Below are 27439 nucleotides of genomic sequence, written 5' to 3' on the forward strand. Positions count from 1 at the left end.
AAGTAAACACAGTAATAACACAACTTTGTAATCAGCTTCCATTTGACAACAGAAGACAATTCAGAGGTTTTGGGGGTTTTTTTTGGTGGAGGATACAGCATAAATTCATCAAATAAGGGAAGCTATTGATGTATTGATTTTTGATTTGATAACACATCACTGATTCTGGCCTAATAGCTACTCAGTCGATGGAATTAGGCACAGGGGTGCCTGTAGAGAATCAGTCCTGAGTGATGCTGGAGTTAACCAGATTGAAGATGGTATCAGGGAGCCCGGGCTGTAAAGCATAGTAACCCGCTGTGATGAATTGCTGTCGAGGATTAAGTTCTTGCTAACGATGGTCATATTTCATTTTAGAGAGCCTTTAGGGCAAGTTTTTAATATGGCCTGTTTGATTACATGAGACTGCAGCTCAGCAATCTGGTGCAGCAGCCTCGTTTTGCTTCGAGCGAAATCAAGTCTTCTGTCATGCTGGAATCCAGGCAGAACCATTTCTCATGATAAAGGGGTGCCCGACATAACATATCAAATACGTTTCCTGCGGAAAGCCTGTGTGAATGGCTTCAGCCAGATGTGCGGATGGAGGGATATGGGCAGGTGAAAGCGAGACCCACCAGAAAAAGGGGGCAGGTTTGGTGATATCATGTTCTTAACGGTACGCACTGCACTGTAACTTTATTGGTGTGTGTCCACAGCTGCTGTTCCAGGAGACAAACCCAGGGGTCCGTTACGAGTACACCATCCGGAGGGAATTGGACAACGATAACGAAATCCAGCCCCCGGAATTCTTTTGGCTGTACGGCTCCTGGAGTGCATGCAGCGCCTCCTGTGGGACAGGTGAGGGAAGAACGCAGTGATTCAGTGAATTACTACCACAGCATGTACTGCCCTAGAAAGCTATATGCATTTAATTAAAACACAATATACATCTTGATGTGGCGTCCCCCGCACTACATGTATGGTCTTGCCCAAACTCCTATTGGCAGAAGTAGTGTTTACTATACATTTTTTTTCACAAGGGTGGATTATTGCCAGTAGCAACACACACACACACACACGCACACACGCACACACAAAACTGACAAATGTATCTCAGGCTGATAAAATAACACAGGCTGAAATACTCGCCCTCCCACCCCCTGTACTACGAAATAATGACATTGAGTTTCCTTGCCATCATTTCCAAATCTGCAAACATCTGCATATGCTTTTAAATGAAAACGCCCATGTTTTCCTGGTTTGGTCGTTTTGTCCCATTTCTTGTATTATTCCAATGTCATCCCAGTTTGAGAAACTTCCTCTAAAAATGCTTCGATTATGCAATGCTTTAGAATCCTCCCGGTTTTGTTTCACTGTGATTTGAGTTTACTGCAGTGAAACTCAGTCTGAGTGTAACAGAGCGCAGGTCTCACTCCATACAGAGTTGGTTCTCGTTGGTTTTAGTGTATTGGCAGTTCCTCCACTTACACAGTAAATACCCAGAGCTCAGGACAGAACTGGGAATATATTCTGTTGTGTTTGCCAGGCAGTAACCGTAATGTTTATGGTGCTGCGCTGCTCTTTGCTGTGTTCACAGTGTTCTGTTGGTGGGGTTGTGAAGTTGTGCAAAGAAAATGAAGAAAATCTTGCAACACATCAGACATCCTGTGACAGCAATAGTGGCTTAAATGATGACTATTGAACATTGCCAGATTTTCTGCCAATTTGTGAAAGCTCCATTATCGTTTGCCAAACTTGTGCAATTTTCATTTGGGTTTGATTTTCATATCTGGACAATTCTGATGAAGTTTTTTTTTTACTTTACATATTACCCTTATTAAAATATTACTGATATACAGTGTACCACAGCAAACAGGTGCACTAAAGTATATCACAGTGACGGTATGGTGAAGTGGTCTAATCATGATAAACCACAGCATAGGAAAAGCATGGTAAAAACCAATGTAAAAGGGTGTAGACTGAAGTAAGGATTCATAATGAAATCATTTCTGTCAACTTGGTGGTGGTGTAGGACGTGCTTTGAGTTCACTTTAGCTTGTGTTCACATGAACGAGAGCCAGACCTATCACAGTGTTTCACTGGCACTCTGGTTAGCAGGGCACTGCATGCAGTTGTCAGATTTTTTTGTTTTTTTTTATCGTTATTATTATTACTTGTCCCAAGTTTCCCATGTGCAAAATGAATTAGTCCCCCTTGCAAGAGCAGGTCAAAGGTGAGGGTCAGAGGGTAATCCCACCAGACTGTGAGCCGGCAGCCATGCCGTTAATGTGGTTGGCTGAGCAAACACTGCAGAGATGCGCAGAGATCCTATTAAAGTGGGGGAGCAGAGTCCATGGAGCAGAGATCTGAGTTACAGCTGAGCTCTGGGTACCTCCTGCTGGCCCTGCCCCTGTGCTACCTTCCTGCCTCACAGCCTCTTGAATGGGACCCTGTAGAGAAAGCGCTTCAGTCACACAAATTCACACTACAGCAGGTTTGGAGATGAGTTAGATTTTGAAATGTCACATTTTTTAATTTTAGTCAGTTCTTCGTAAAGTATATGGAAAACTACAATGTGCTATGTAATTTAATATGTTAACGTAACATTATTCAGCAGGTTTCATTCGACTTGATGAAGCAAAATGAGTTAATTGCATAGGGTGATGCAAAACTTTTGGCCATAGCTGTAGCTTGTTATCTTGTGGTGTTTATAGTTTCACAAAGGCTTCAGGTATTGTTGGCCTCTGCGTTTGATCTGTGCCCTCCTATAAATGATTGGTTTGATTGCTGGCTCTGTAGAACAGAGAATACTGAGGGTCAGTATAGTGATACTGCGTGCAATGGAAGAGATTCTGCAAGGCTGTTTTGAGGAACATGCTTGGCAGCCAAGGCAAAGCCTCAAGCCCTTATTTTCACACAAGTGGCAGGTAATTAATACTACGACCATTATATATAAATCAATCTCTACACTTTAATCAGAGGAATCATGCTCGCTGGTTAGTTGCTCTTTTTTTTCTCATTCTAGTTGCTCAGAATGTTAATTTATGAAAACACTGTCATCTTCTGGTCTCTGGAATGTGACAGGGCAATCTGACATCTCATTTCTCCAATATCAGTCTGAAGGTCTAATACTGTGCCACAGGACTAACTGCAAATTAGGCTCTTTGGATGTGCAGCAAAATAGGGGCATTGTTCCCCTGTGACTATGCCACTGTGTGAGATGGAAAATAGTTGCATGCACTAGTAGACGTCGGCATTAAAGAATTGAGAATTGTTTTTTGTCTTTTTTTTTTTTAGAAAACCACTCAAAAATAACACAGCTCTGTAGGTCACGCTTAGAGGCTTTCTTCAGTTGCATGCTCTTTTGTGCCAACCCTGTTTTTTGTTTGTTTGATAAGCCATTGTTAAAAAGGGCACACAGGGTAGAACTAAATAAAAGGAGATCACAAGGATACTGTTGCATTTATTATCTTCCATCAGCTTATTTCAGCTGACACCCACTCACGGCGTGACCTCCCAACCAGAAAGCAGGGAATGGCATTAGTTATGTAAACTAATTTAAGCAACACATCTACACAGCAGCTAACCACACTGTTAATGTGGAATGGGTTTGCAGATTGTACATGAAGTAATAAACACATTTTCTAATGCTGTTTATATAACACAGAGGGCTGATCTGTGGAAAGACCTGTGATGCTAGCCTATGTCTCAGGGATCTGGTCTGAATGCAGCCAGGGGACTAAGTGAACACTGAACATCTGAACTGGCACTTGAACGAAAACTGCGGGCATCTGTACACCTCTCGTCTAAAGCAATGAATGAGTTTCTGTTCTTTGCATCTTTAGAGAACACACACGAGTGCACTTATTACCCATTCCCCCCATCGGCACACCTCAAAAGAAAATGAATGGCATTTGTTCAATTACCTTTTAGTAGGACAAAACAAAGTTGTTCAAGGTAGACTGTGAACTTGTAAATGCAGGTTATTGTTTTCATTATAGCGCCTACAAGCCGGATGGTACAGACTCTTTTGATGTTAGTTATACAACAGCATTAGTGCACAGGTACATCCACAAAATGAGATCAAAAAGAGTCAAGTAATCTGTCCATTTCATCCATTAAGCCCTCCTCTGGATAATATAACTGATTCTGTTTAAGTGCCATAGAAAACCACATTCTGCCCTAAAGGGTTCCTCAGATTGAGATACATCAATCTCATGATTTCTGCTTTAAACCTGAGGTATGTAATATCCCAAAGCATGGTGTAATAGGCTAATCGCATTTAACTGCTGTGCAAAACCAAAGAAAACTGAAGCACAAAAACTGCTGCCTTTCAGCATGGTCATATTTAAAATGAAATCAATCATTTAGTTTCATTGCGAACTTGGAAATGTAACTATTTTATAGTTTTTAACAAAGATGGGTTTTTTTTTCAGAGTACTAAAGTGATGCTGTCCTTCGGACTCTGTAATTTAAAAACTAGGTGAGGGAGATCTTGATTGCGCAGGTGACATATTAAGATTGTAGGAAACCTTTGACCTCTGTTCCTGTTCCCTTAAGGGGATTACCTGGTGTCTTCATCAAATAGCTAATAATTGGGTCTGGTAATAAAACTATAAATCAATAAGAAACATGGTACTGTCCCTCTGGGAAGATTCCTGAGAAGCGAGGTTGAAGGTGCACTCTGGGAAGATTCCTGAGAAGCGAGGTTGAAGGTGCACTCTGGGAAGATTCCTGAGAAGCGAGGTTGAAGGTGCACTCTGGGAAGATTCCTGAGAAGCGAGGTTGAAGGTGCACTCTGGGAAGATTCCTGAGAAGCGAGGTTGAAGGTGCACTCTGGGAAGATTCCTGAGAAGCGAGGTTGAAGGTGCACTCTGGGAAGATTCCTGAGAAGCGAAGTTGAAGGTGCACTCTGGGAAGATTCCTGAGAAGCGAGGTTGAAGGTGCACTCTGGGAAGATTCCTGAGAAGCGAGGTTGAAGGTGCACTCTGGGAAGATTCCTGAGAAGCGAGGTTGAAGGTGCACTCTGGGAAGATTCCTGAGAAGCGAGGTTGAAGGTGCACTCTGGGAAGATTCCTGAGAAGCGAAGTTGAAGGTGCACTCTGGGAAGATTCCTGAGAAGCGAGGTTGAAGGTGCACTCTGGGAAGATTCCTGAGAAGCGAGGTTGAAGGTGCACTCTGGGAAGATTCCTGAGAAGCGAGGTTGAACGTGCACTCTTGGAAGATTCCTGAGAAGCGAGGTTGAAGATGCATCTCCAAGACTGCCTGTCTATGAAGGGTTAATGCAGGTCACTGATGTTAAAACTTCAAAAGACAATGCAGACAGGAAAGCAATTTTCCACTAACATTAAAGCTCTTCTTGGCACCTTCGCTTAGTTTAGCTACTGCTGGTTGTTAAAAGTTTTTCAAAATATGAAACGGCAATACCAAAAAATTAAAGTTGGTGAAAAAGCAATAATTTGTGCTGGTACCATCTCCGTGCCTGGTACTCTAAATAGTCTTGTTTGTAAGTCTTCTGCTACAGCCTCAAAGAACTATTTGCTCGTCGTTTCTTTTTCAACAATTTGAACCACACTTTTAATTGGGAACCTCAGGCTCGCCCAGTATACCCTGAAAGGTCATCTAATTACAACATTCCAGACATCAGACACATTTAGTAATGTCTCTGTGAGGATTGACTGTGTCTTGCAGGTGTGCTCGGCTGTGGAGGTGTGTGTGTGGGGGGGGGGGGTTCCAGAGGTCCTCTTCAGAACAATGAGCTCTTTATTGACGTGTGTGTCTGTGTGCGTGTGTGCTTCTCCTTTCAGGTGTTCAGAGGCAGGTTGTGCACTGTTTGGAGAGGATTGCTGGGATAGTGGAGGAGCGGTACTGTGACCCCGCCACACGACCTGACGACAAGCAGGCCAGCTGCAACGAGGAGCTCTGCCCGGCCAGGTCAGTACTGCTGCAGTGCAGGGGAAGCCCGCCAGGCAGGAATGGCTCATATGAAGCCAGGGTTCGTTTTTGTAAGACTGCACTTTTCTTCTGTAAAACAAAAAAACTTGTCATAGAACCTGCAAGAAACAGCTTTCAATCCCACATACTGTTTTCCTTTTTCTAAACTGGTGTTAACTGGTGGTAAATGCTTTGCCAATGTGGCCCATTGCATTTCTTTCAGGTTTGTTTGAAAGAAAGTTCAGTAGTGGGGGTTGCTGTAGTGAACACATGCCATTTACTTCTGGGAGAGAGTTGAAAAACAGCTGGGTACACCAAATTCCTGGCCATCTGACACCTGTTTAGGCCTAGGATAATAAGCTTTGTGTGTCTAGTCTTTTCCCTGAAGACAGCCAGCATGATGAATACTGATTTAAAATGTCTGGTGTGGTCATTCGAGAGCAAAGCACACCTTGTGAAGGATACAACATGGTAGTAGATAATAAATGTAGGAGACTTTTTTAGAATACTCCTGGCAATGACCCACTAGTTCAGCTGATAATTAATGGACTCTGCAACAGCAGAAACTTAAAAACAAAGGGGTATTTAGAAAATAAATGCATCATTTCAGATTCTGTATTCTTACACCGAAGTAATTTGGATTTTATTCCACTGAGAGGCAGAAAGGTCATATTGTAGATTAAGTTTAACACAAGTGTTAAAAACTGATTATGCATCCTCTGGGACTTTTTGAGGATTTATGTTTTATCAAAACAGAATTCCCAACAAGAGTCTGCATTTGCATCATAACTGCCACTATATACAGCTTTAAAGACTGGCAATGTATTGCATCTACTGCTAACTAACATACACATTCACAGCTCTATCTGGGTATCAAAAAAGGCTGCAGGATGTCTCTGCAGATTTATATTGAGTTTCAGATCTTCTTGAATTTTTGCAGTTAAAATTAACTTGACCGGTTCACTTATTTAGCATAGTGTCTCATTTAGTAATAAAATGGATAATCAGGGCTTGGGATTCGGACACAGTGAGAGATCAAAAAAGCAGCTCTGTGCATTGAGAGAGGACAAAGCAGGAAGAGAAAAAAGAGCAGTAGCTGTCCAGAAGTTAATTAAATTGTTAATAGCAGAACGGGGGGGGGGGGGGGGGGGGAGCAGTAATTGACAACTTTTTCGTTTGATTTTGATTTGCCTTTCTAAAGATACTTTGTTAGAGTTGGCAAAAGGCCTAGTAGTGATGGCACTGAATTCCTGTCATTTTTTCCATTGCAGATGGTGGGAGGGAGAGTGGCAGAAGTGCTCAGCTAGCTGCGGGGACACTGGGCTGATGAAGAGAACCGTTCTTTGTATTCAGAGCGTCGGGACGGATGAGCAGAGAGCTCTGCAGCCTTCAGAATGTCAGCACATCCCCAGGCCAGAGGCCATTGCCCACTGCAACAGGGAGCAGCCCTGCCCTGCTCAATGGACTGTGGGCAACTGGTCAGAGGTGAGAAAGTCAAAGACCAAAGGTCACATTAGTCACGGTCACCTAGGAAGCACAGATAATTAGACAAATATACATTCATGCATTGTGCCCTGTAAGAACAACACACATGCGTCATCACGAATACCTAGTGTGACAACCAGTGCTGGATTACCTGGATCAGTCCATTGTCAATTCTTATGTTTAGCTTGGTGGTTCCTTAGTGTTTTTTTTGTCTTTGTTTTTGGTCAATAAAATGGCATTGCGCTGTATGGAAAAGTCTTTTGCATGCTGGGAAATGGACTGCATTGTACTTACCAGCATTCCCATGGATTATGACTGCCACCCATTATCACTACAGAATATGCCACGAGTATTTAAAAAAGACCGTGCATCTGGAGACATTGACTTCTCATTCAAACATTTATCTTTAAGTTGTGCTAAGTTTCTTTGTAGTACTTACTGTTTTTTTATTATTTTATTTTATATTTATATATTTTTGTTCCTGTCAATCCCAGTGAATCGGATTTATACAGGAGAGCATTTAATAGCTAGGTGTAATAGCGGTTTATGGAAAAACAATTTGTTCTTCCATCGCAAGGAAAATTAAAATCCCAATTAAAAAATGATTTATAGTGTAACCTTCACACAAAGGGAAGCTTGAGATCCTTGACTGTCCCTGATGTAGCTGAGCAGTCTGGTTACAGTGTACTCAGCTCTTAGACACTAATGGGCCTGATTAATCAGTCAAATCAAACGGCACAACAATGGAATTTTAACAAGCGCCTTCCAGCAATCAAGTGTTATAGCCGCCCTTCATTTAACCTCTGTACTGTGCCATTTACTAAACGCCATAAGAGGCCGTTCAGGGCTAATGTGTGATTTTAGAAAGTCAAGAAGTGTCTCTTGACTTGGTCTCGGTAAAAGACTTTTACTTTTTAAGGACTCGTATCAAAACCTCATGGAAGCTATTGTTATATGTCCCAGTTACAGGTGCGCAGCATCTAATGGCAAACACACTGCCTAAGACAGTGGATTGCTTACCTTTTAAAAATGCATATTAAAGTATATATCGCGGTTTAGTAGGGGTTACATACATAAACAATGGAAATTATAGCATAATAACATTCACTTTTTTCCCATAGTTGGTCATTTAAAATGCATAATTTTTTTGTTTTCCAGTGCTCTGAAACTTGTGGTGGTGGAATACAAAGACGTGCCGTAGGCTGCAGTAAAAACACAGGCGCTGATTGTGAGCCCAGAGAAAAGCCTATATCAGAAACAACATGCAACCCACAGCCGTGTCCCAAGAAGGTGGAGATCTTTGGATCAGAGTGGTCTGGAAGTGGATCGTCGAGCAAAGAACTGTTCAATGAAATCGACTTCATTCCCAATAACGACAACTATCAACACCCCGTGCCAGAGCAAGTGATTCCCAAATCGCACCGGCCAGACAAATATGACGATCTGAACAATTTAATTGAAGACGATGTTATCATCCATAACCGTATAGAGCCGACTACCGGCAAAAATGTGTTTGTGGATGATTTTTACTACGACTACAACTTCATCAATTTCCATGAAGATCTGTCTTATGACCCTGTCGTCAAAGAAAAAGGAGAAGAAGAAAACATCAAAGAAAAGAAACCGGGAGTAAATAGCGTGGGTGGAGAATCTGACCAAAATTCACATCTGATAAATGGCATTGATAAAGAATCATTGGGTCGTCCCAAAGACAACACGACATCAGCCATCCCAGAGGAGTCTGATGCTACATCAGAGGACTTGCATCCCACTCGAGATACACCATACAATAGTGTGCTGATTGAACAAGAGAATAAGAATCTCCTGGGTGGGGAAAATGACAAACATAATGAAGCAAAGGAAAGCCCATATGAAGAACAGGAGACTGAAACAACAAAGCCAGACCTAGCTGACACTGAAAAGGAGGACGAAGAGATATTCTACTTAATTAACCATCTGCTACCGGTTGTGAATCATACAAAGCAATATTTAGATACAAGGATACCCAATTCTTCAGATAACGAGAAGCAGCCAAATGGAGGCCTGGCTCCAACAGATGGTCCAAGTGAGGTAGCTGTGACCGAGATCCTTCATAGCAGCCGTTCTATAATCCTTCACAGCACTGGTACTGAAAGCTATGAGACAGACCTCACCGAGGAAGATATCCATGAGCAGAGTTTAGAGGAAGCTGATGACGGCGATGATGAAAACCCACAGGAAGAATACGAGAGTGAAGATAATGATTTTAATCAAGAGGGTTTCAGTGAAACAGATGAAAGCGATGACGTCGATGAAGATGTGAGTGAAGGTCTAAACGGCATTATTGACGATGAGGAGGATGTTATTGATGATCTCATTTTTAGTATCGGAGAGGATGATGAAACGGGAGATGAGGACATTGATTCCAGGAATGAGAATGATTTCAGTCGGGATGGCATGAGCGTGATTGAACAAGATACTGCAGTAGGAGATAGCAATGAACATCTTCCCAAAAATATTGAATTGGAAAGGTACTTGACATCCAAGGAGCCCCCTGAAACCCCCCTAGAATTGTCTGATGAACTGTATACTCCGATCATTTCTTCTTCTGAAGCCATCCCTTTTACCTCAGAGCCACCAATAACAACTATGCCAAACCAGTACAATTTAAATCCTATATCAGTAGGACTTGCATTTGATGGACAGGACTCGGGTCATTATAATAAAGTAGGCGATCATGAGTATGACCCTTCAGATTCAGAACCAGATTCTGCAACACGAAGAACAAAACCAACAACAGAGAAAATTCAAACCACAGCTTTCTCCATGCTCCACACTCCAGAGTCACTCCCGCCCATTATAGAGCATCCAGCAGGGCACGGTTATCCCCGGCATACCAGACCTGAATCCAACAGCCAGCCACCACATAACAGGCCCTTTGAAGAAGATCTGTTAGATTCACAGACAGACTTCTATTCCACAAGTTCAACCCCAGTTACAGTAACTCAGTTGGGGTTTCCACAAGGTGAAGTCTATGGGGTTCCAGCTTCTGCAGATGATTTTTACCAAAAACATGTAACTGCTCAGCCTTCTCAGGGGACACCCAAGAAGAATAAAGCCCTCACCACCACCACCACCACCGCCAGCACTACAGAGTGGCCGGAGATTGATGCCAATGAAATCGTAGTTCCCGAGCACATGCTGAGGCACAGGCACGAAGACAGAGCGCACCAAACTACAGATTCACCTGACAGTTCAAGCCATACCAGTAGGTACCATCTTCAGAGGAATCTTCAAGAGCCGTCCACGACAGCACTTGCAAATCCAACAGAGCCTCTGCTGTCTACACAGTCGGCCAACAAAGACACAAGTGCGGCTGCTTTCTGGAGCATGAGCCACTGGAGTGCAGTAAGTGATCCAAATTATTTTCATCGTAAAGAGAAGTGCAGATCAAAGCAAGCAAAAAGTATTGACTTCGAATACCTTTCAATAAGCTGAGTTAGTTGTTGACGATGTATTATTACACAAGTAGGGGATGCCTAGTTAAATAGCTACACAACGGACGGCTGGCTTTGGCAGTCTTTTGTATCATCTACTGAGTCCCATATGGTGTGACGAACGAAAGGACATAGTATGAAGCTTAATTACAATTTAGGAGATTGCAGTACGTTCATGCATGCATAACTGAAACAGATGTGGCTACATAATCTCATTTAAAGCGACATGTTGTACCAATTAATAAAACAATATTGGGATGCCACATTCAGAAGCTGTAATATCACTTTTCCCTAGGAAAGCTGGTCTATGTGCTATGATGCAGTGAAGTGCATAAAGCGTTTCATAAACATGCTTTTGAATATTAATTCACATTATCGGTGATGTCCCATCATGTGTAAAGGAAATGTCCGCCTTCCCGTTTTCATTAGAGCAGTTTTGTTTATTTACAACGTACCAAGACATACAAATTGCCAATTATTTTCTGGGATTAACAGCACAGATTTGTTAGGGTTGGTAATTACGGTTTCATCTTCGGGCACATGTCTGTCTTTGGAGTACTTGATTGTATAAAAGAATAAACAATGTTTTTATTTTGATACCTGATTACCTGATTAGCTGCAGAGCAGCTAGTATGAGCTTGATCCAATTTATAATTACGCTGTTGGATTTGTATGAGATTATTTTTAACATTATTGTTTCTGGAAATTGATTATCATTGATGCACCATTTTATCTGGGTTTATGTGTACCCAAGGCCAATTAGCATCATTTTTAGTTCCTCTAACTGCACTGCAGCACAGACACTTCAGTACACTCAGCTCCACAAGACAACGAGAATAATGGCTGTGGATGTCACATGCACTCCCTCGTTCTTGTTCTGCTGTTCTGAAAACCCTCTCTTCCCTCTGCAACCCCACCTGTCCACTCTCAACAGCTTCACACAACATATTTCTGTATAGCTTTTAGAAGAAAATGAACCCACAGGAGCACCTCACTCCTGCTATATATTTGGTAATCTCTTTGTTTGTTGTAGATATGTTACATTCCAAGTAAATCATGGGTTAAAAAGGGGCGAAAGTACATTGGGCTAAAAGTAAAGTACTTCAGAGAACTAATAAAAGAGCACTTTAATTTTGTATTTGTGTTTTATACAGTCCTGGCTCAAGAACTCAAGTGTAACATTTTATACAATTTATTAAAGCTGCAAGAAAGCTGCAACTCTTTAAAAACCCTTATAAAAGTGTACCACAGTATTGTTGCACAGTATTTATGCAGTTTTACCATGCTTGTCCTGTGATTATACTATGCATCTACAATAGTGTACAGTGGTTTGCCATATCTATTAATATGCTTTTCCACACCGTGCTGTTCTTTACAATGTTTAAGCTGCTGGTAGGTTTGTTTTGCAAGCCTGCGTTGATTGTGTGGTGCTGTTGCAGTGCTCCACGAGCTGTGGTCTGGGAGCGATTTGGAGGACAGTGCAGTGCAGCAGCCTCCGGGACACAGACTGTGACATCACCAAGAAGCCAGCCCCTGCCCGGAGGTGCTACCTGAGACCCTGCTCGGCATGGCGTGTGGGAGAATGGGGCAAGGTAAAAAAATGTGAAGGAAGAGGCAGGACCCGGATTAGAGGCCAGTACCGTTATAGCGTCAGCAAGAAAAAAGCCCAGGCCTCCGGAACTCCTTTACTTCTGTTGGGTCTCAAAAGTAAAACTCATTTCATTGGTTGTGAGGGATAAACACTAATGGGGCTGTGTGCTTGGTGGATGAAAGTTCTGAAGTTTTGAATCACGGTTTGTTTTTCCGTTGTTAAACCTTTACGATTAAGAATTGTGTCTTTTCTGACCAGTTCTCTAAACCCTGAGCTATTAGTGTCTTTTCATTTCATTGCAATTACAACATTGTAAAATGCTTTTCACATACTTACAACTTACCCAAAACTGTTTACTCAGCAAAGCTCACTGAGAAAAAGACCTCATTCACAAATGTGTTGTGTTGGCAGCAGTATTGAACTAATTCAGAATTGAACAATATTGTATAGCCCAAACGATACATTGATTAAAACACTGGTAAACAATAGACCTCTGTGTTAAATGGTGACTTTTTAAACAATCCAAACTGTTTCAAGCAGCAGCCAGTAGGCCCCACTGCCTTTATCTGCAGAGATTCCTGGCAACTGTAAATCTGTTGACTTCATAGGGAGCGAGCAATGTGTAGTTCTTAGTGTTATCAATGGACCTTTTTAAATATGGAGTACATAATACTGTAACCCTTTTAAACACCAATTAAAATAATGTTTTCCTTCTAGAACAGTCAAATGTACCACAAAGACTGAAAGGGTGCAATTCCTTGAGTTTACTTTAGCTTGCTGAGCAGGAAGCAGTTAGCTAACCTGAACTCTGCATCACAATATTATTTATTTGCAGTTTCAAACTGTATAAAACATTACCAGGAGAACAGCCAAGGAAAGCACATTTCCCAGCAACCTTATTTATTATAATTCAGGATATGGAGATACATTTAAGTGGCTGCTTCCTGGTAACTCATCACTGCAGGTCAGCCTAGACTGTGAACACAGGGGTGAGGCTGACTCCTTAAAGGGCAAGTGCTTTAGTCACAATATGTTTTATATATCTCACGTCTGTATTAATCTTCGGGGGGGGGGGGGGTTGTTGTGTGTGCATTGGAAATGACAATCTTAAGAATCTCCTTTTTTTTTTTTTTGCTCAGTGTTCCAGTAACTGTGGGGGAGGGATGAAAGTGCGTGAGGTGCAGTGCACTGACACTCGAGACCGGAGGCCATTGAGGCCCTTCCACTGCCAGGCAGTCTCCCACAAGCCCCCGCTGCAGATATCCTGCAACTCCAGACCCTGCATGGACTGGTACACCTCGTCATGGAGTGAGGTGTGTTTTTAAAACCCCCTTCGCTTTGATCATTAATAAAGAATGCACATTTGTTTTCAAGAAGCGACACTCCACTGTACGTGTTTGTGTTAAACTTCAAAGGCCTCTTGCGTAGCTCAGTGCTTGAGACCACGCTGGTTGCAGTGTTTTGTTATGTGTGTTGAGAGACACTCCAACGATATGTCTCTCGTCTCGCCGCAGTGCTCAGAACTGTGTGGAGGAGGGGAGCAGGAGCGCTTCGTCACCTGTCCCGAGGTCGGAAGATGTCAGGAGTCCATGCAACCCAACAGCACCAAGGGGTGTAACGTGCACCCCTGCACCAAGTGGGTGGTGGGGTCCTGGGGCCAGGTGAGTGGTTCTGAAAGACGGTCATGTTCCAAGGTTAGTGCTAGACCCAGTCCAGTGCATATACGAGATCCAGTCCAGTCAAGGTCTTTATTCCAAACATGTCCGAAATTAGAATATTGAACCCTCTCAGTCAGACGTGCCCTATCAAGGTCCTAAAAGGCCATTACACTACACTTTGAACAGGTCAAATGTGATCATGAGCTAGTGCAGGGTCTGGAAGGAGGTTTGAATTAAGCAATTTACAGTGGAACAGGGCTGGAACAAAGACCAGGAATGGAAGGGCCAATCAAACCCATGCAGCTGTTTGTTCACTTGTTTCACTCTGAATGGTAAATCAGCCCAATCAACACCAGTGCCCCTCATCTGATTGTCAGCATCTGACTGAATAATGGGTTGGTGAGGCGCTATCACTCAGGGTCACTTAACTAATTTAGGACCTGATTGGAACAAACCCCAGACTGGAATTGTTGTACCCCACTGATCTGCTTCAGCTTGGAAAGCAGGTGTTCCGACTCTAGCCTTGTCCTGCTAAGCGGGGACAGGATTACACATCTGGTTATGTATATTTTTTTTGGTGGTGTTTTTTTTTCTGAAACTAATTCATGCACCTGCTACTTAATTCACAAGAAATGCCCACTGATCATCTTCGAAATATTTAGATTGTTGCCGCTTTATTTGATTACTTCAATATGTGTGTAAAGTTATTCCAGTTTTGTACAGGCTGTAAGCCATAAATCAAATGGTGGATTTTCTTGACCTCGTGGCACGTTGTATTCACACACACATGCTGGGACCACACACCATAGACACAAGCACAGACACAAACACACACATGCACACACACACACTCACACACACATGCTGGGACCACACACCATAGACACAAGCACAGACACAAACACACACGCACACACACACACACACACACACACACACACACACAACTGGAGAACCTCAAGCTCTTGTAATACAATTACAACTCATCCACCAGTTTTCCATTCACAGTCATTGTGAATTATTCCACCGCATAGCAAGTCTGCATTCAAATATTGACATCCTCATCCATAACGGCTGTGTTGTCGTCAGTGTTAATAATATTGATTTCCCCTCTCCTCGCAGTGCACTGCTACCTGTGGAGGGGGGATACAGCGGCGACTAGTGAAGTGTATCAACACCAAGACCGGCGATGCTGAGGAGGACAGCAGCCAGTGTGACCACGAGCCCTGGCCAGAGAACACACAGAAGTGCAACACGCAGGAGTGCAACAATGCCGAACCAAGTAAGGCTTTTCACACACTGAGACAACTCCCAGGCACTTCTACACAGTGTAAGGCACTAGCTAGTATGTATACCTGACTTATAGCTTTACCTTGTAATTCCTATCGCGCTTTTAAAAGATTTTGTTGTCTATTCCCCGGGGGCACAGGGGTCCAGTTCAGCCCGACAGGAAAACCAGGGGTCAGGGGTGTGTGAACTGGAGGTCCTCGCAGATGTGCTGTGTCAAAGTGCTGCCTCAACAGGTAGCTGTCATTCTTTGTTTCCTGCAGGTGGCAATCTAAGCGAGAGTCATTGTTTTTCATTATTGGGAATTAGTTTCTGATTGTGAATGGCACGTTTTCTCATTTCTCCAGCGAAACAGTGTGTTTGTATAGAAAACCGGTTACTCATCTAGTGACAGCTCCGTTACCCATAAATGTTCAGCTCTGTTTCTGTAAAAGCAAGCATTGAAGCCATTCATAAAAAAAGTAATGATACTGCTGATGGTTTAGTTCAGAATAATGTTTCTCATTTCCCTGGTTGGTGGCATTCTGTTAAACACCACATTTTAAAGGATAGGGGGTTGCAGCTTTGATTATGCAAGAAGAGTTTCCACTTACACCTGAAGAAGAGAATTTGGAGGTCTTGAATACTAGTTTGTATACAGTATCTAATAAATAAACAAATCTGTTACATCGTATCAGCTCTTCAAATTCTTTATCACCTTTAAATGTGGTAGATCTGCTCTTTCTGAGGTTTTTAGACAGGGTATCCTAAAACAAAAATATCCCCTGATACGTATTGGCAGCACCACAACATGCTATTAGCTGCTCACAAATCCAAACGAAAACGTTAAAGTGTTTTCTCTGAGCCGTGGGCTATTATATCAGTAAAGAATATGAATATACAAATACAGCTTAGTATTTCATTACAGTGTTTATTTTGAGTCTGCATGAACCCCCACAGGCCAGCACAGTAGCCCCAGGTGTCAGTCTCCATTTCACATCAATTAAATGGAAACATGTGACAGCAAAGCATAGATACGTGGTTTGAAATGCAGGCATGCAATCTGAGTTACTTGTAATCACTTTAATAATTGCAATTATCCGAGACCACAACAACAGAGCATATTGGTAGAAATATACGTAGGCTATCGTAATCTGTGATGCTGCAGGGTGGGGGGGTGGGGGTGGGGGGGGGTAATTCTTTCGTGATTTGCCTGCCAGACCTGATTGTGTTATAATGGACTGGGCTCACCATAAGATAGTGCAAACAGCAACTTCTTGCAGGGACGCTGATCGAATCAGGGAAGACAGTCTGTGTTTCATTTTTTATCAAAATTGTGCAACTAAAGAGCAGCACTCAGGTCTATGGGGAGCCCTGTCTGTCAGCCCTAGTGCATGGTTACTGAGGGTTGAAAATGAAGATGAAGTGAGCAGAAACAGATAAATAAAAGAAACACACACATGCAGTAATAACCCTGACCCTGACCCTTCACCTGAGCTCTAACCCTAACCCTTTTCTGATACAATTGTGTACTTACATATATTGTGTTAAAAGATTTACATTATACATTGAAGTACATTGGAACTATGCGTAATAACACTGTAATGATGTGTAAGCACACATGTATTAACTAAGTAACTACATTGTAAATACAGTCGTTAGAGACACAATGTAAAGTGTTACCTAAGGGTTACCTAAGTAACCAGGTGTATATTATGGGATAGAAATATAGTAAAAAGCGCAGCAGGTTCCCTTTCTCCAATTCCAGGCCATCTAAGTGTCTGAGTTTTTATAACTCCCCCTGCTGCTTCTCCCTGGGGGAAGAACTGGAACTCAACACAACAAATTAGCTTTTTGTGGACTCTGTTCAGTTTTTGCTCCACTGCGGCAGTCCTGCAGAAAAAACAGATCATTGTTTAGTGTGAGAAAAAAGGAAAAGTTCTAGCACTTAACATTTGATACAGAGGCTGAAACTAAATGGGTTGGTCTTTTTTAAGATGGTAAGCAGCTGCCAGAAGCCTCGAGCGAAACTGATGAAGTTTGACCTAGTTTTGGAAGTTGGCTGTGCGTCTCTGAGTTTGTGTGAGGATGCTGGAAAGTTTCTTCTTGCTCCTCCTAGTGCCTGGAAGTGATCTGATAGCGTGCCAATGTTGAGAAAATGATCTCAACTGAATTCCAGCCGTCAGCCCTGGTTCTCTACACAGAGCTGGAATAAAGAAAGGGTCATGACTTTGCCTGCCTGGTTTCTTCACGTTCTCTGTTCACACAGTCCCTGAAGGTTGATACTGTGTCACTGGGAGCCATGCAGACATGCTGCAGCAGCAGGAGGTTAGGAGAGTCTTCTTCAAGCTCCGTTGGTACTCGGAAAGCAACGTTTTAAAAATAACATCTGACGTTGTCACCTTCAGCGAATAAAACAACACTCTTCTGCCCCGGCACCTTTAAAACATTTTAGTGGATATATAATCCACACAGTAATTGCTGGAAGAGATTAATGCAACCTGTTGGCTTGTCCCTAAACACAAGCCTGGATGTTTTTATAAAATGTGGTTGTGACACCACGGTCACGTTTGGACAAATTTCCATTCACTCCAATTGCCAAATATAACTTTAAGCATTTTTCAATGTAACTGCAGCCCCTTGTGACAGGGTTATTTAGATTCAACCTGATAAACTGCAGCAGTATAACTAGTATGAATGCCAAATGCAAGATGGAACTTGTGGTAGCTATCCAGCTTCGGCAGATCACTACTTTTCTGACACGAGCTGTACTGTGTTGTGCCGTGTCTGTTCTGCTTTCAATGAGCTACTCTGAAGACAGTGAACTCGCAGATGAAGATAATCTTCTAATCCCCTGTATTTAAAAGGTCAGAGCCTGGTTTTCTCAGACCGATCTGCACGCTGACATTTTCAGGCTTCTGCAGGCGATTCTGCTTGTCTGTCTTGAGTTTGGGGCTGTTATCAGGTTTTTATGTAAGCTGCCAATGCAGTGCCACTGAGTTTACCCCTCCTTCACTCCTCTCCGTGTGTATGCTTCTGTCTCAATGACTGTGTACATGCATGAGTGACAGGGATAAGACTAAAGCTGCACATTGAGCCATTCCAGGTTTTTATCATGAGCCCAGTTATCCAATGACGCTGTATTTCTTTACCTGTGACTAGTTACACGTCTTACTTCAATCCCGGATACTGATTTGTAATGACATGCACATTGTAGTTTCCCTTTAGAATGAAGGTGGGTGACTGTCAAACACATTCATGCATTGAGTTTGTGAGTACGAAACCCTGCCTTGTGTAAGTACCACATTCAGATGTTGACTGTCGATCAGTATTGAAATTGAGTTTCTATAGCTAACAACACACATGCTTATGAGGCCCTAAACTCAACACTGCTCTGAGCCATGGCCTCCCTGGGGAGTGGGAACATGAGTCTGGGCACTGGTGCGGCGACCTGAGATCGAGCACTGACAAGCAGGGGCCCTGGGGCAGCATGGTTCCACTTACACACCCTGGGACTTGCTGTCAGTGAGGGAGCAGAGCGATTCACTGCTAATGAGAAGATTACACAGTGCAGTAGTCAATATGGTATGTGTCAGCATATGTGTCTGTTCTATATTAAGGCACATTATGTGTAATGCACAGCTTTTATTATGATTTTGGTTTGCAAAATGCAGTGCATTAAAGCGGTCCTCGAAGTCAGCAGTCAACATGTTTGATATGTGCCAATGACTGATAAGACCTGCAATGAGGTTAAATTGGTTTAATAATTTAGGCTCTGAATGGAACAGAGGCTTCTCAGGTTGCAGGTTTGCAAAATGAAGTCTGCTTTTGTTTTACTCATCTTTTCATTACATTGGTCACACAAAAGCGCCTCCTTTTATCAACTGCTGTTATCTGCAAGTGGCTGTTGGGCTTGAGAGGCTGAGAGTGAAGCCATGAATAATGAGTGAAGCGTAAAACCTGGCTGCCATCTGCTGGATATCGTCACTCTTATGTTTGCAGTAAAGACACAGGAAAGGGGCCTTGAAGAGAAATAGGAAATGTTCATTGGGAAGGTGAATCTATTGACTCTATAGAGCATATGCAACTTCCAACTTCAATGTGTTAACGGAAACATTATCCTCACCCTTACCTGCCCTGGATTAGGACTGCCTGTCCCTAATTGTGGCTGCTTCACTTTCAAAGAGAGATCATTTAAAACAAAACAAATAAACAAGTACTATCCTTTGTAGGGTTTGCAGAGTGAAAGCCGGCAGAGTTTCTGTAAAGGGAAAGCTTTTAAGCTATACACTGGCCTGACCTTCCTACTGGCTGTACCCAGGAGATAAGAGAGCTTCTGAAAACCAGGTGTGTTCCTGCTGTTTCCAGCCACCATTATCTCCACAGATTGCAGCATTAAGCGCTCTCTGATCAGATAAGGTTAACAGTACTACATCTGTTTATTAAGACCATATAGAATTTGAAAGAAAACAAAAAAAAACAACAGTAACCAAAATCAAAGAAGCAGCAACAGTGAGAATAGAGGATGCTGTTAGTTATTCAATGCTGTGTGAATCTGACCTGGGATTTGCAGTCAGAGGCAGCCCCATTAATCATGCAAAGCAGAAGATCAACTCCCCCAAGCCAAGTGGACTCAGCTGGCAAACTTGAATATGTTATCTATAAAAATCTAACACTGAGTTAAAGTCCCTCTCTCGATCTTAATTAAGAGGATTTGGAATAAAATAATGCCTGTTTCTGCAGGCCTTGAAAAGGCTCTGACTGTCATGGAGACTTGTTTTTCTTTTTTATGCCTTGGGTTGAGGTGTCTGCTGGATAATAACAAGCACCCTGCATTATCAGTCTGTTTATTGGCTCGGAAATAAAGACAGCAAGTCAGTCTCTCATTCCCCTTCTCATATCTCCCCGGAATGAGGAAGCTGATTAAAAATATCTTGTTGTATAAGGAAACTGAGAACCCTACTGGGGGAGGGGGGAGGGGAAGGTGTAAGCAACACTGAAAGCAACACTGAAAGCCAGCTTATTCTTTATAAGATAGTTCAGCTTTGTTCTGTAGTGCTGGTTTAAGAAAAACTGTCTACTTCAGGCTACAAATCCTAAAGTGGTTGTGGCTAACAGAACAATTTAATAAAATCTTGCTTGTTGTGCATTTCCAGTCGCTATACAGATTCCAGATGTGCAGTACTGAAATAAAAACATGTTATAGCGAACATATCTTTTCATCTGAAAAGACGATACAGTATCTGTTACTACACTAGGCAAAGGAGGTTCTCAGTTTGCTTGCCTGTATTCTCCCCTTCCACCAGCGCTGGTTTAGAGATCATTTGTTAAAGACATGTACCTCAAGTCTGACTGGCAGATGTAGCAGTGGGCATGTTGCTTCAAGGCAGGTCTTGTATTAGGCTGCTGCTTGCTTGGGTTTTTAATTTATTTCAAGTGGTGTGGTAAAGCTCTGAGCTTGTTTCTATTTATTAGCCTTTGTCCTACTGTGCCAAAGTTGCATGCCTGCTATATAGAAACCTAGGCTCCTTTTGCTTTTGACCTGTGGAATAATTCTAAACCTTGTGGACCCACGCTGGGCAGAAAACATCTAGTAACCATACCCTCAGTGACAAAAGCTCCCCGTGTTAAATATGCATGCTTTTGTTTTTGTTACCATGCTTTCACTGTGCTTTACTCCCCTTCTCTCTGTTTACCATGACGTAGCTCTGTAAACGTTTACACTGCTAACAGCACATTCTAAACCTCACACCCAGTTCCGGTGTGCAGTCTGAATTGAATAGATATTTTCTGAAGGGATTAACAGGACTCAGTGGACTCAGACCATCCCCCCATAAGAAACCAATAACAATAGAATCCCTGCAGCTCTGTACTGTGAGTGGGGATGTGCCAGCCTGCCTTCAGCCCCAAATCCACAGATTGTTTAACCTTACTGGGCCTCAAGGAATCAAATATAAGAGTTGATGAGCAGGGGAGGGGGAGGGGGTTGGCACATTGCTGAGGGGGCCCTGTTGTATTGTTCTACAGCTGTGCCCTCTGACCTATATGATGATGTCACTCTGCTGTGATCTGGGAGTATGGGAAAGACTGGGCTTCTGTTCAGAAACAAGGCAGTAATGTCAGTCAGGAAATGTATTTATTACAGCTCTGTGAATCCCTTTGGTTATTTCCACTTAGAGGAGGAAAAAATGACCCTGCCACAATAATAATAATAATAATAATAATAATAATAATAATAATAATAATAATAATAATAATAATAATAATAATAATAATAACCAATGGGGAGTTCTACAGCTTTAGCCTCACTACTGAGTGACTTGTGTGTAATTTGTGTCTATTGTGTCTGCAGCGGGCTTCGTTTTGGCTTGTGTGTAATCACTGGCCGCTTTAGAGCTTGGGTTTGTTCCTAGAGCTGGATATCATGTTCGGGGATATTTAAAGAGCTGTCTGGCTTGAGTGTAGTGTTACATAACGCCAGTTACCTTCCCTGCCTTGCAGTGTCTCTTTGTTATGTGTATTCCACAGATGGAACCCAAAGATTCCATCCCACTAGTGATTCGAGAACTGCTGCTGACCTCAAATAGCTAAACTCCCTTTGAAGATGATCATAATAAAGAGAGACTGTATTGATGGGATAAAGTACCTGGGCCATATTTACAAAGCTTTAAATCCATGAGTATCTTTATTAGTCAATAAAATACAGTTTGATATTGATGAGTCTGCCATGGACTGTTGGCTTCATTAAAAACGGTCGAGGAAAGTTTCTGAGAACTTTTATTTTATTTATAAGTTGCAACAGCGAACCCTACTGGCCAGACACCAAGCACATTCAGATTCTAGGTGTAAGATCCCACCACAAGCCTCCAGTGAGAGACGAAGCAGTCCTGAGGTTCTCCGGTAGCTGGTTCCACCACAGAGGGTCTAGGGAAGAGAAGGAGCAGGCACGGGAGGACGGATAGTGGAGTGAAGGCATGACAAGCCGACCAGTAGAGAAGGGGTGTAGGAGACACAAGGGATTGCAGGTAGGCTGGGGCAGTGTGGTGAAGAGAGTGGTAGGCAAGAACATTGAATTGAATGGAAGCAGTGATAGGTAGGATATTGAAAACACAACAAGGCTGTACTGTATACTTTACTATACTATACTTTTTAGCATTCCTATAATGCAGTTGTTTTGTGTGCTATAGACTGTGTCGTGTTCTAATGGAAATGTATTGATTAATCACTCAAATGCTTTTGAATTCTGCAAGCCAATAACTTTTCATCTCACAGTGCTGTCAGACGTCAATGATTTTTTGTTTATTTCAGTGATTGTTTGTACCCTGCGGTACTGTGTGTGTGTGTGTGTGTGTGTGTGTTTTTCTTACTTTAACGGGAGATGAAGCAGGGAACTCAAGCTCACTGATGTCACAGGATCTCTATTCCATTCCTTTTAAAAGACTCCATGTTGGCATTTCTATTACAATATATAAATCCTTTATTATTCCCAAGCGGACACCATATTGCTCAAAACAAGCCTTTCTTAGAGGTATTAATGGTACCATGATGTTGTTCTAGTCACATGGAGAATGTGCTGTCCAGTTCAGCCAGTGCTATTGTAGTGACATGTTTTTTTTTTTTAAGAGGAGCTGAGCTTGGATTGAATGGGTCATGGAGGAAGATAGGTTTGGCCTTCAAGCCCGGAAAGGTCCTGCTAAAATAATCCAGCACACTCTGTCTGATTAATCCCATTCTCCTGGCAGGAAATGTTACAAGCAGCTGGACCTGGCAAAAACATTGCCAATCTGCTACTTCAATAACCATTCAGGAAAAAGGAATACACTAAAACTTCCTCATGAAAATTCCCCCTACCAAAAACATACTTCCTCCAGGAAGAGGCTGGGATATTTTACAAGCATTACACACCAACCTTCATGTACCGGGGCTTCCGAATCTGCTGACATGAGGGAGGGTTAATGATAAAAAGACAAGGAGTACCAGAAAGTGTTATTAAAAAAACAAACCAAAAAAACTTGGCATTCCATAACAAGAATAAATGAAAATCAATTTACCAGGAAGGAATTGAAATGATGTGATGCTCGGATATCTGTCTTTACAATAAATAAATAAATAAATAAATAAACTTCTGCAAAAGAAACGAATCATATCAACTGGCACTTACTGTTCCTGTGAAGTGAACCCAAAGTGAGTTCTGCCCCGTAAGCATACAGCTGCTTCTCATGCAGGCTGGACCTCATTGTGCAGCTCAGTCATTAGGAAGTGCTGTTGTTAATCAGGATGGCATGATGATGGCATGGCATGGAGAATCTTCACTGCTGCTCCAGCTGTTTCTGTGGACAGCACTGTTTCTGTTTCAGCTGTATGCTCTCACGGAATGTTTTTTTTGATGAGGTAGCCTTGTTGAGACACATAGAGTTCTGCTTCTAATGGAAATAGAGTGTGTATGATCTTGCAACAGGAAAGATCAGAGGTATAATTCTACACCTAGTTACAAAACCAGAGCAGTCGTCTGAATGTGGAATAGATTTACTGAGGGCTTTTTAAATCTCATATCACCTGGTCATGAACAAGCACTTGCAAGACTGGCACATATTTCATCTCAGATAGTTGTACAACCCAAAGTGTTTTCATGAATAAAGTTAACTAAAAGAAAACAAACACCAGTCTGAAATGGCTTGCTCCGTGTGGATGAAATGACATTCTTCTGGAGGAATAAGTAATGACATTTACTTGATAGACTTTTCTATTTTATTTTATTGTTTTTCTCAAGCCAACCATCTCTAAACTAAACGTAATGACTTTTCCAGCACAGATTCTGCTAACCTATCAAGGCATCAATGCCTTTGGGTTCTCATTCCCTCCCCCAGGGCACAGCCCTGTGAGCTGGTGCAGTCTGCTGACTCTCCTGCTCTTCTAAATGTCTGTGTTCACAGGGCCACTGCTGCTTTAGAAACAGGCAGTGTCATTGCTCATATTAATCAACAGCTAAGGCATGTCTGGAACTAAAATACCCCTCATAACCCTAATACCCCACCACCACACAAACACTTCCAACTCTTACATTAAAGCTGCCACTGCAGGGGTAAAAAACTGACAGTGTGTGATGGGAGCAAACTGACAGCGGACGGATTAGCCAGTTCATGCATGGCGACCTCGTATGGGGACGGATTAAAAAATCTTCTAGTCTTTATACTGGGACAGATGGAAGATGTAAATGCATGATAGCCTCATATGAGGATGCCATTTGTTTCCCTTAAAGTAATGGAAACAGATTTTTTTGGACAGCCAGATAGTAAACCTGCTTATAATCCAGCCTTAGGTCTGCAAAATGACTACAACAGAACTTGATAAAAAACAGTCAATTATAGTCAGCGGATGATCCTGAATTCCTCCTCTAAGTATTGTTTCTTTTTTGTTTGTCTTTTTAGGTCACACTTGTGTAAGAAATCGCCTGACCTTCGGTTTCTGCCAGACCCTGAAGCTCCTGGGACGGTGCCCCCTCCCTACTGTCCGGGTGCAGTGCTGCCAGACCTGCACTGTGGGGGGCCACGGGGTCCGAGAACGGGGCAACGAGCGTGCCACACGTAGGTGAGAGGCGGAGACAGAAAAGCGCCAGCGTTACCACGACGATCCTTTAGCACCCTGTTGCCTTATTAAAAGAGAAGAGAGAAATGACCCGTAGCAACTTACAGTACAAAAGTTCACAGAATGCGGCTAGCAAACAGAAGAATATCTTAGATCTGATTGGTTGGGAAACCACCAATCAGCGTTTACATCTGGGGTCGCCCAGACGAAATTCAGGTACCGCTGGTTGGCATGGAAACATGGAGACATGTCTGGTTGAACCAATCAGATACTGTGTAATCTCTCCTTGCTACAGGTTTGTCAAAGCAGACCAAAGTGCAACCACCAGTAACTTGAAACCTTTAAAGACGGTGCTACGATCAATGAGAGCGGTGCTATCGACAGTCCTGCATTCTTCGCTTGCTGTGGGGGTGTTGGCAGGCCAGCACAGTAACTTTCCATACTTGATCTGTGGTTTTATATATATATAATATTTTATATCAGTGTCTTTGTGGCAGCCCTATCCAGTTAAAAAAAAAAAAAAAACAGGAAAGTAAATACACATTATTTGTGTTCATTGAATAGATCTAGAATTTCCAGAGCAATCATTTTATATTTTTGTTTGGTTTGTAAGAAACATAGGAATATATTTACTGATAAACAGATTAACAGAGTAGGTTTAAAAGACTATAAAACACAAATGTATTTGTAATGTTCCTGTGGTGGCAAGTCTACTGCACTAACATGACAATTCAGTGAGTCTTCGGTTAAGGTTCTGCACCATTGTTGAGTTTAGGAGTGGGAATCCACTGTTACTCTGCACCCATTGTATAAATAAGGGCTCCATTCTCACAGCCGCTTACTCCAAATCATTATCGCAAGAGAATAAAAACCATTTACTCTATAAACCCTATCAGGAGAGTGCTCACAAACCCCTACATTAAATCTCTGAGCTGTTTGTTTGTGGACTGGTAACTTTACTGGGTACATTTCTACCAGCTGTCAAATTTTTGCTAATGATGGTTTTGAATAAATGTTTTTATGAATCTAGCCCAGTGTCCTTATGCATTGATTATATGTTTCCCAGTGAGCTGTAAACATTTTTGTTTTGCATTCGTAGAAGGTAGCAAGGACACTTTTATATTGTGTGATCAGTTCTGTACTAAAAGTTGTTTGTCCTCAAGTCACAAGTTTGCTATGCATGTTAAGATCTGTATTTAAGATGTACAATGTATCTGTTTGGTACGGGTGATGGTGTCTGTTGTTAGCATTTCAAATGTGTTCTATTTTAAACAACGTTATACACAGAGGATAAAGACAGAGTCCAGAGTCGTATATATTTTCAATTAGGCTGTTTAGCTGAAAAAACCCACAGGACACATTTCAAATACATAGTGGTTGAGATGAATATAATAATAATCTACCACCCCTTACCATCCAGATGAATCTTGTGAGTCACATGGGGAACTGGTTCTAGAACTCTGCAACACAACGGAATGTGCAAGCTGCTGATGCATGCTTCCAGCCCCTTCTGACTAATACATTCAATTCAATATTTAAGGAGATTTTGGAACAAAGTCTAAAGGAGCAAGTACCACTATTCTAACACTGCAATGTTATGCTGGAGGTATGTTAGCTATGGTTCTGGGATTTTTCTTCATTCCAGTTAACACACAATACATAACATATAGAGAGAGCACTCCAGAGCGGTAATGAGGTGTTGCTTCATGAAAGTTTGTGTACTATTCTAGTAAAGTACACTGGATGGTAAGGAAAGCATGTTTGAAACTAAATTAAACAATTTCATTTGGGGCATGGCTTTCCTTTTATTAGCTGGATTTGAATGAATGCAAGATTGATTCCACTGTATATCTTCACACAGTAGCACTGCTCACGGAAAAGTATTTTTCTTGTTGTATACACAGATGTATTTTTTTGTATAATACAGTACGGCCAAATAATGGGAGCAGTTGTCTGATTATGTGCAATGATGTGCTTTAATTAAACTAAACTCTGTAGCTTGCTCTGTTTCAACCATTGACCTCAGCTTCTAAATGATCATCTGGAATATTTAGTCCAAACCCTGTATATCTATAAAGGGTGTGCACACTGCTCTTCTGTTGGTATTCGTTCTTGTTCTTTTGTTTTGTCATGGTTTTTGTAATTTCTTTTTAAACTATTTAAAACTTGTTTTGTATTCCCATCAATTCCAAGATTGTAATAATAAAAAAAATAAAAAAAACAACAGCAGTTTTAACTTTCTTTGAATACTCCAGATCATTAATGGGACACACAGGCAGGTCTGTTTTGATTGAATATGTATCTATAATATTAAAATGGCATAAGAAATGTACTCGTGTCAGAACCTGGACTTACAGTTTACAGATACAGTTTACCATGCAGGCTGAACAAGATAACAAGTGCAAGTCTATGGGCATTATTGCCTCGTTTCTGAACAGCTTATTTTGACAGCATTTTCTCTGGAG

At 42.0% G+C, this 27439-nt stretch overlaps 1 protein-coding gene across 1 annotated transcript in view; it reads left to right on the forward strand.

Annotated features, from left to right (window-relative positions):
• Window positions 1-27198, forward strand: part of LOC117428223 (A disintegrin and metalloproteinase with thrombospondin motifs 7-like) — a 58986-nt gene extending 31788 nt beyond the window's left edge. Inside the window, exons 16-24 of the mRNA XM_058995508.1 lie at window positions 696-837; window positions 5787-5913; window positions 7185-7398; window positions 8557-10785; window positions 12314-12466; window positions 13605-13778; window positions 13980-14126; window positions 15246-15405; window positions 24818-27198. Of these exons, the coding sequence (XP_058851491.1) occupies window positions 696-837; window positions 5787-5913; window positions 7185-7398; window positions 8557-10785; window positions 12314-12466; window positions 13605-13778; window positions 13980-14126; window positions 15246-15405; window positions 24818-24981 (3510 nt within the window). The 3' untranslated portion in view covers window positions 24982-27198. The remainder of the gene's footprint in view (window positions 1-695; window positions 838-5786; window positions 5914-7184; window positions 7399-8556; window positions 10786-12313; window positions 12467-13604; window positions 13779-13979; window positions 14127-15245; window positions 15406-24817) is intronic.
• Window positions 27199-27439: the final 241 nt, after the last annotated feature.

The sequence above is a fragment of the Acipenser ruthenus genome, chromosome 21 (genome assembly GCF_902713425.1).
Source record: "Acipenser ruthenus chromosome 21, fAciRut3.2 maternal haplotype, whole genome shotgun sequence".
NCBI classification, from domain to species: domain Eukaryota; kingdom Metazoa; phylum Chordata; class Actinopteri; order Acipenseriformes; family Acipenseridae; genus Acipenser; species Acipenser ruthenus.